Source organism: Crocodylus porosus, unplaced genomic scaffold, assembly GCF_001723895.1.
Source record: "Crocodylus porosus isolate Cpor-Errol unplaced genomic scaffold, CroPor_comp1, whole genome shotgun sequence".
In the NCBI taxonomy this organism is placed as follows: Eukaryota; Metazoa; Chordata; order Crocodylia; family Crocodylidae; genus Crocodylus; species Crocodylus porosus.
Window position 1 is genome coordinate 205105656 of NW_017728886.1, and position 10230 is coordinate 205115885.

Genomic DNA, 10230 nt, shown 5'->3' on the forward strand with positions numbered 1-10230 from the left:
CATCTATGGATGCAAGCCAGCATTTTGGTCGCTTTACTAGCCGCAGCATCACATTGGAGGCTCATGTTCATCTTGTGGTCAGTCATGACCCCCAGGTGAGTTAGTTTATACAAATGAAGGCATTGGATCACTAATGAGGCAAAGAAGTGTATATTATATTGCTAGTATAATGTAAGTTATAAATAAAAAAGGATTTAAATTTGTCATTCAGCTCCTCAGCAAGAAGTGCTGACATCTTGGCATCTCATTCAAGTCTATGGTATTTAGAATAATTTTGGATGGAGAGATACAGTTTATCATAAAAAGAGAAACTATTGGCTTGTATTTTGTAGACCATTCTGTGTGCCTATATTTTCAAGGCACCACACAGGAAATGCACATGCAGATTGGGTAGGTCTGAGTTGTTTATTTCAGCTTACATGGTGTTTCAATACATAACAAATATCATTAAAATGCTACGTTTTCTAGTAGTTCAATAGGAGTTCTCTGGCTGTTATATCTATTTGCTTAGCATACATGTTGATCAGTGGCTCAAGCACTAAAATGTTGGAAATCAAAACCACTTTCTTCTTCATTATACAAATAAAGATTCACTGAAGGTATTCACAAGGAACAATTTGAAGGTACATGCTAGAAACACATTTTATCCTGGCAAAAAGAATTCTTGTGGTGATATAATTAATTCACCTTCCTGATAGACATAAGCAATACCAGCAAAGTACCCTGTACTTGTCTAATCTGTGTCTACTTCAGACGTTTTGCTGATGCACTGGTTAGGGTGTGATTTTTTTTTATATCCCTAACTAACCAGATTGCCTGGACCAGGAAAACTTTGTAGTAAATACCTACCTAAGTCACTCAAAATGCTTCTCATGACAAGCACCACTCACCCTTAACTCTCTCCCTATTCCCCAGATTGATGAATGGGCGAGAAGGGGTAAAACTTGTTAATAGATATCTTACCTTTGCTTCAAATTACACACTTGATTTTGTATTTGGGGCAGTTTTTTAATTCTAACAATGAAGAAAAGGATTTTACAAAATGAAGTTTTTTTATCTGCCAGTCTGAATCACATTCTTGCTGCGTCAGCTCAGCTCAGTTGTTCAGTCTAGTATCCACATGTCCTTTTTGGCAAATGGATTTATTTGATTTCCAGAAAAGACTACCCCTTCATTACTGATCTTACAAGCTACACATTATATAATCTTCTGAAACCAGACCAGAAAAGGAGAAACAGTGTGTGACTCATGTTGCTCCTTATTTCCACTGTGGGAAATTTGCATGTTGAGCAATAAAGTAAAGCCTTTCAGTTGCAGATATTACTTTACAATACAAGCACAGTACAATCACAATCTCAAGGGTCACCTAACCCAACCCCCTGCATTAAAGCAGGATGTGCTGTTTCTCTAATATTCCAATTCTAATATTCTAAATGCCTATCTAGTCTGTTTTTGAAAATCTTCGGTGAAGACAAGTCCACAACTTCCCTAAGCAGCTTGTTGCACTGTCCTACTATTCTGGCAGTTAGGGAGTTGGGGTTTTTTTAACATGTTTGTATTATTATATATTTAATCTAGATTGGCTTTGCTGAAGTTTAAACCCATTGCTTCATGTTCTGCCCTTCGCAGCAAGGGAGGACACTTGTTCTTCCTCTTCATGGCAGCTCCTCAAATAGTTGAAAACTGTCATCACATCCCCTTTTAATCTCTTTTTCACCAAACTAAGCATACTTTGTTCTCTTAACCTTTCCTCCTACAGTTTGCAGTCTAAGACCTTTATCATCTTTGTCCCTTGGCTTTGCATCCTCTCCAATTTCTCCACATCTTTCTTAAATTGTGAACTGCACACAAGTGTAGCTGAGGCCTAATGAGCACTTGTTAAATTGGTACTATCATCTCCATGCCATACTTAACAACATGCAGCCAAAAAATGCTTTTGCATTTTGGCAACTGCATCACACAGCTTGTTCCCATAGGCAAGCATCTCCAATTCTATCTTCTATCTTCCATTCTATATTTGTGCATTGTTTTTTTCTCCCCTACATGTTGCTGAGAGATTTTGCCAGTTTCACCTGGGTTTGTTTTGGAAATATGCACCTTGTACACATACCTGCATCTTGTAGGAGACTTTGTATATAGTCTACAAATGCTTGAAGCCCTTTCAAAATGGGAAAGTTTCAAAAGGTCAGCAGCTTGTATATTCTGACTGTTACATGTGAACGAGCTGAGAACAATTCAAATGTAGCAGAACAGCTCCAACTGAAATAGTTTTTCATTTAGGGTTAAAGTTAGAGCCATATTTTGCAACATTTGAACCAGTCTTAGCTCTTTCACATGTAACAGATTAGCACAGTACATGGGCACATCTAAGATTTTGAAAAGGGGTTACAGGTGTTGTGGCACATCATTACATTACATACAGTACATATTCTTCTCCAGTTAAAGAGAAACTAGGGGTGCCTGTAGATGTGGGGGGAGGCTGCTTCAATGTGCTGTAAATACAGCACATTGGAACAGACTTGATTAACTGAGTCTGCGAGAGCATGCTAATTAGCATACCTCCAGCAGCCTCCGCATCTCGTGTATCAGTGTCCCTGTGTTTCAAAATGGCAGCGGGGATGGTTTAACTAAAGCTCATTCAACAAGCTCTAGTTAAAATGCTCCAACCACCATTTTGAAGATGCATGAGATGCTGTGGGCGCTCCGAAAACTGCTCTAATTGAAGTACTCCTCACCCCCCCAGAGCACATGTAAAAATGGCCTAGAATCCTTACTAATATGCTAAGGTGCTAGTGCTATACTATCTAGTTTAAGATCCAAGCAAAACAAATATAACTATTGAAATACCCACTAATTTATTCTCCTATGAATTAGAAAAAAATACAACAAACTAGGTCAAAATAGTCATAAAGTCACAGGGAAGTAGGGCTGGAAGGGCCCTCCAGAGGTCATCCTGAGGCAGGATCATCCCTATCCAAACCATTCTATACAAACCATAGTCTAAACTCTACAGTCAAAATCATCAAAAGATTATGTCCTGTAGTCAGTTACAGTTAAATTTATGGCTCTTATTCAGTTTCATAATACAAAATCTAGCCTTTAGTCATTACTACACAGTCACTTAGTACTTGTATAAACAAGTACTAAATTAGTGCACAGTACCATCACCAAAAAGCCTTTTCATGATGCTGACTGCACAGTAGCTTGTCATCCTTCCTGTCATGTGATGCTACTGCACAGTAGTAATGAACTACTGCACAGTCAGCATCTTGCGTGGCTGTAGCCGGTGTCTCCAATGCTTCTATGTTAGTCATTTTTACACCTGAGTTCATATTATCACACCTGAGTTAAGGTTTTTAGCTAAAGCTAAAACAGCCTTCAGAGCTGTAAAATAGAAGAGAGACGTTACCAAGAATGGCTAACAGACAGCCGAAGAAGAAGGGACAGTTGCAGAAGAAGGGATAGTTTGACTATCAGGACCATTAAAAATAACAAAAGGTCTTTAACACCTGTGGAGTAGAAAGAGGGTCAATTGAGTCTCTAAGGGCACCTATGTACATGCAGCAAGGCTGCTCCAATGTGCTGTAATTAGATTAATCGGGTCTAGTGGAGCGTGGTAATTACTGTGCTCCAGCAGCCTCCAGCATCATGTGTAGTAGCATCCCCACACTGAAAAATGGCCGTGGGGGCACTTTAACTAAAGCTCATTTGATGAGCTTTAGTTAATGTGCCTCTGACATCATTTTTCAGCATGGGGACGTTGATACACAAGACGCTCCAGGCACTTTAATTAGAGCAGCTCTCAGAGCCACTCTAATTAAAGCACTCCAACCCCCTCCTCCCCACAACTCCTGGAAGGTGTATAAATGCCCTAAGTGAAACCTGAATAGAAATGCCCCTTCTAAGCAGTTAGTTTTAAAGTTTGGGTGGAACAGGAATCAAAGTGGGATGCAGCTGCACCCCCTGCCACACACACCCCTGGACCCAGCCCTGGAACAGTACCAGGTTCTGCCCTTTTGAATCATTCCCATGTTAAAAGGGCTCTGAGCATGCTTGTGTCTATACCCTTTAGGTTGCTACAAATACTGTCCCTGGCTTACCTGTTCTATTTCAGGAACAAATGCAGAAGGTGAGACCCTCTATACTCCTGTTATGGCATGCTGAGCATTAGGAGTGTAAGAGTATTGCTTGGGTATGGAGGGATGAAGCCTGGAAGGCTGAAGTGCAATTGGACTTGCAACTAGCAAGGGATGTGAAGGGTAACAAGAAGGATATCTACAGTTGTATCAGTAAACAGGAAGATCAGGGAAAGTGTGGATCCTTTACTGAAGCGGGGAGGAAACTAGTGACAGAGAGTGCAGAAAAAGCCAAATTACTCAACTTTTTTTTCACCTCAGTCCTCACAGGCAAAGCCAGCTCCCAGACCACTGCACCTAGCAGCACAGTTTGCGGGGAGGTGAGTAGCCAACAGTGGCAAAAGAACAGGTTAGGGACAATTTAGAAAAGCTGACATATATGAGTCCATGGGGCCAGATGGGATACACCTGAGGGTGCTGAGTGAACTGACTGATGTGATTGCAGAGCCATTGGCCATCATCTTTGAAAACTCATGGCGATCAGGAGAGGTCCAGGATAACTGAAAAAGGGCAAACATAGTACCCATATTCAAGAAAGGCAAAAAGAAGGATCCAGGGAACTACAGGCTAGTAAGCCTCACCTCAGTCCCTGGAAAAATCATGGAACAGATCCTCAAGGAATCCATTTTAAGCAATTGAAGGAGAAGACGGTGATTAGGAACAGTCAGCATGGATTCACCAAGGGCAAGTCCATGCCTGACCAACCTGATTGCTTTCTATGATGAGGTGACTGCCTGGCTTTGTGGATATGGGGAGACCGGTGGATGTGGTGTACCTTGAATGTAGCAAGGCTTTTGATACAGTCTCCCACAATATTCTCACAGGCAAGCTAAGTTAGTATGGGCTGGATGAATGGTCTGTAAGGTGGATAAAAAACTGGCTGGAGCATTGGGCTCAAAGAGTAGTAATCAATTGCTCAATGTCTAGTTGGCATCCAGTATCAAGTGGAGTGCCCCAGGGGTTGATCCTGGGACCAATTTTGTTCAATGTCTTCATCAATGATCTGGAAGTTGGCATAGAGGGCACCCTAAGCAAGTTCGCAGATGACATCAAGATGGGGGGGGGGTAGTAGATACGTTGGAGGGTAGGGCTAGGATTTAGAGTGACCTAGACAAAATGGAGGCTTGGGCCAAAAGGAATAAGTGCAATTAAGATAGAAGATTCCCATGTGTCACTACAGGCTGGGGCTGACTGGTTGGGAAGTATCTCTGCAAAAAAGAAACTGGGGGTTACAGTGGACCAGAAGATGAATATGACCCAACAGTGTGTTCTTGTTGCCAAGAAAGCTAACGGCATACTGGAATGCAACAGTAGGAGTCTTGGTAACAGGCAAGGGAAGTGATTATTTCCCTGTGTCCAGCCTTGGTGAGGCCACTTAGGAGTGTGTTCACTTAGGTGTGAACTGTGTTCAGTTTGGGCCCCCACTACAGGAAGGATATGGACAAATTGGAGAGAGTCATACAGCAATTGTATGACTGTGACACATGCCGTTCAGTCCAGTGGAGGGCAACAAAAATGGTGAGGGGCTGGGGCACATGACTTTTGAGGAGAGGTTCAGGAAACTGGAATTATTTAGTCTAGAGAAGACAGAGGGGATTTAATAGCAGCCTTCAACTACTAAAGGGGGGTTCAAAACAGGATGGAGTCGAACTGTTCTTAGTGGTGGCAGATGACAGAACAAGTAGCAATAGTTTCAAGTTGCAGTAAGAGAAGTTTAGGTTAGATGCTAGGAAGAATTTTCTCACTAGAAGGGTGGTGAAGCACTGGAACAGGTAACCCAGAGAAGTTGTGGAATCTACATCTTTGGAGATTTTTAAGACCCAGCTAGACAAAGCCTTGACTGTAATGATCTAGTTGGAGATGGTCCTGCTTTGAGTAGGGGGTTGAACTAGATGACCTCCTGAGGTTCCTTCCAACCCTCATTTTCTATGATTCTGTGATTCTGTCCATGCTCTCCCTTTGCCTTACAGGGAAAAGCCAGGAGACAATAGGGGGAATTTCTTGCTCAGCCATGGGCAGCTGGTTAGGGATCACAGAAAATAAAGACGTGTGTCTGGCATCACCCTACTTCCCTTGCTGTGACTCTCACCATTAGCAGCCTGATTTCACCCACAGTATTTAGTAAGAGTATATAAAATGGACCAACTTGAGCTTCCTTCAGCTACTGAACTTCAAAACTTGGGAACACAGGAGTATAACAGGAAAAATGACTGAATTATGAAAGGCAATAGCCTAATGAACAGCAATAAACAACTAACAATGACAACTTATAAAGTTTGTCTGCTCAATGGTAGATGATAATACATGTCCTGAAGAAGAGAGAATTTGCCTTTAGCTGGTTTTGCCTGTATGCTTTGTCAGAACTATGTTAATGTTAGTTTTACTGGGAACCAGAAGAAGCAATGCAAAAACAAAGATGTAATTCACAGATCAATAGCAAATTGTATTACTGTTGAATTACAGCCAGGGGTTGCAACTATATGTATAAAAATATAAAAACTAGGGTAAACATTTGAATAATACAGAAAAGGAGGGCAAAACAAAAATAGTGGATGTGCTGCTATCACATTCTTCTCTTATTCCACCAATGCATTTACTAATAAATAACTATATAACATCACCATCTAGTGGTAAATCTAATGAATTTGTGCTTGAGGAATGTATTTCAACACAATAATGAAGCTTGTCTCTTGGTATTTGTTTCTTATTTCCATAAAATCAATGCTATATCTACTATGAGTGCCTCTTGGAGGGAGAATTGTATCCCCTTAAAAAGATGCAAATGGGTTTTTTTATATGTAGATATAAATATAGAGTTTTTGCATATTATTTTGCTAATAGCACTTCAGAAGGTACCCTGTCTTGTTCAAAAAATATATATAATACTGCGACTGGAAATACAACTTTTCTTACACTACCCTAGCAATTTAGCTCAACTGTTTCTGAAGGACTTGGCTAGAACCCTAACCCAACTGGAATCAACATGAATTTTGCCACTGAGTTCAACAGGTCCAGGATTTCACTCACCATCTCTACCAATGAATAAGCAGTTCAGACTCTACTAGCTAGTAGCCCATCCTAGAAAGGTAATAGCAGTACTCTATTTTAGCTTTTGCCCCTCTGATTCCTTTGAGTCTCCATATGATAAGGGAAGCTTATTGCTAGGTGTTGGGAATGTGATGTCTGAAGTGACTTGCCTAATATCCAGCCCCTAATGTCTATGAAATCTAATCCACTGCCCCATTATTTTTTCTGCCTCCTCTAAGGCTGCCTCAACCATGCAATCAGTGAGGTGATTGTGTGACAGGATTGTGACATTAGGGATAGGGACAGAAATTAAACATAAACCAGTATAAGTGATCAGAAACTGGTTCAAATCTGTAATACAACAGAAGTTTAGTGCACATAAACCATGTTTAAAATGGCTGAAAGGGGTTCAAGATAAACCTGGATGGATGTAGTATCAGACTTAGCTGATTTAGGTTAAATTGGTTTACTGAACTTCTGTTCCAGATCCCCTCCAGATTCAAATTAACTCACAGTCCTCCAGCATCCCAGGATGCTTTGCACCTCCCCCACAAGCCCTCCCCTCTCCCCCCGGGGTGGGCAGGCTACCCTTGGCCCAAGCTGCTGCTCCAGTTGAGCAGAAAGACATGCTATAGCATGACTCAGCTTCTGGTCCGGGTCACTTCAGGCATGTGGCTGCATTTTTGCAATCAAAAGTGAATGTCTGTTCACTTGCTTATCAGTTCAATCTACACAGTTTAGATTAACCTGTGAAGATTGAATTGATTCAGTCTTGGGCTTTTTGACTCCAAGAGTCAAAAAGCCCAACTATGAAACTGCCTTTATTTAGCCTAGAGGTACATCCTTTGCCTAAAGAATGGCAAGTGAATTATCAATATTTGTTTGATAATATCTACTATCAGAACAATTATATGGTTGGGCAAGATGTTAGAGAAGCTTTCAGGCACCAAATGTCCTTCCTCAATTTTGTTTAACTCTGTTGTGTGAATGAAAATGGTCACTTAGAAAGGGAAGTGAGCAATAAATCTCTAGAGCAAAGAGAACTTCCCATATTTACTAGAATACAAGACAAGTGTTATCCCTCCCCCACCCTGCCACTGCCCTCCTGCTCAACATGGGCAAAAAACCTCTCACCTTGGATTCAAATACAAGGCAGGGGAAGAAGAGACAGGCAGCTGATGCAGTCCCAGCTTAGGCCCCAACCCAGACTCAGGGTCAAGGTTGGAGCTGTAGCCATTGCTTTCCCTCACTGCCCTATCACCTCTGCCCCTGCCTCCTCCCTGTGATGCCTGTTTCCTCCTGCCTCTTCCCAACTACCTCTGCCCCCCTTTCCTGCCATTGTCCTCCACCCCCTCTGCTCCCCCACCTGCTCCTCACTGCTTTGCCCCCATCACTTACCCTCCTTTGTGGCTCCAGCCCTGCTCTGGTCTGGCATATAGAACATATGCTGGCCCCATTCCCACCCACCTCTCTAGTTCAGCAGCAATGGCCACAGCTCCAGCTCCAGTTCCAGCTCCACCTTGATCCAGCAGCTGGGGCCAGAGCTGCTGCCACCACAACCAGAGCACACTCTCTGGAGGTGGGGAGAGGGAGAGAGTCAGCATGTATTATTCACCCTGTGCCACAGCAGGGCTGGAGCCTGAGTTGGAGGTATAACAGAGGGTAAGTAGCAGTGGAGGGGATAGGGGTGGTAGATGGAGGAGGAAAAGTATGGGGGATAGGTGTTGTGGGGCAGGTAGCAGGAGCCACAGAGGTGCAGGCGCTGGGGTGGCAGGAGGGGGCAGGCTTTGCAGAGAGGGTGCTGGGGGGTACAGATGGCAGGGTGGAGCAAGCGATGTGGGGTCTAGGTAGCAGGAAGCAATGGGAGAGAGGAAAAGGGGCAGGGGTCTGGCTACTTTATTCCCTCACTGCCTGTCTCCCTGCTGCTGTTTGCTTCCATGCTTTCTCTGCTTTCCTTGCTGCAGTGGTAGGGGAATGAATTTAAGATGACCCTCTAGCAATTAGATTCTATACATCTATAAATTTTATTTTGAGGTCCACTTCCTGAAGGTATTGTATAAGTGTCCCATGAGTACAAAGATTACGAGGTTAGAGATGAAGAGGTTATTCTGTGAAGTGTTCTTTGAATGGTGATTGTGTGTTTCTGTCCCTTATCATTTTGGTAAGAGTTTATTTTAATAGAGTGTAGGGATTGCTTAGTTTCACCCACATAGTTTCTGTGGGGGCCTTTGGTGCATCTGATAAATATACTGCATTTGGTGATAGACATATAGGATTCAAGGGTTCTGATGGTTTTGGGAGGGGTGGGGGATTGACTGTGGTCTTCTCACATTTTCCATCAGACTCAAATGCTCATTGTTTTGAAGCATTTGAAATAGGTCTGAGTGAAGTACTAGCAAATATTCTGCATAAAGATCCTACAGGGTGAAGTATTAAGTAATCTAATAAATACTTTGTAGCTCTATTAGGATCAGCACTGTTGTGGTTACTCAAATAACAGATCAGTATGAACTGTTTTCTTCCTTTTGCAACATTGCTAGTTATTTGTATACAATAAGTTAAACATTGTAATATTTCATACAGCAACATTAGTTTTACTGATGAAAAGTTCTAGTGGATATGGAGCTAGTAGTTATGTAATAATTTAGGAACATTGATCTCCATTTTTTATGAACACTCCATGTGGTTGGATCAGTGAGATAATTGCTGTATGTTATGGGCAGCGTTCCCTCTGAGCTGTGCGGCGTGTGCGGACGCACTTAGCAGCGCATTATGAGCACACCTGTGTGGTTGCACAAGCCGTGCAGCTTAGAGGGAATGCTGGTTATGGGGCTTTCCTTTCTTTTGCTACATTAATAGCAGGTTGCTGGATGAATAAGCAAAAAGCATCATCATACAATGATTTGACAGTGGTTATAGGACAGTGGCCAAATTATTAGTACTGAAAACACTAGACTCCAGACAGAGTGAGGGCTTGTTTACACAGAAAAGTCACTTTGAAGTAAGCTGGGGTATAAAATTTATATTATACTAGCACTAACTCTCCATGTGGACACACTTAGCATAA

At 42.2% G+C, this 10230-nt stretch overlaps 1 protein-coding gene across 1 annotated transcript in view; it reads right to left on the reverse strand.

Annotated features, from left to right (window-relative positions):
• The window catches only part of LOC109315304 (cholesterol 7-alpha-monooxygenase), a 17540-nt gene extending 15424 nt beyond the window's left edge, over positions 1-2116 (reverse strand). Inside the window, exon 1 of the mRNA XM_019542974.1 lies at positions 2111-2116. Within this exon, the coding sequence (XP_019398519.1) occupies positions 2111-2116 (6 nt within the window). The remainder of the gene's footprint in view (positions 1-2110) is intronic.
• Positions 2117-10230: the final 8114 nt, after the last annotated feature.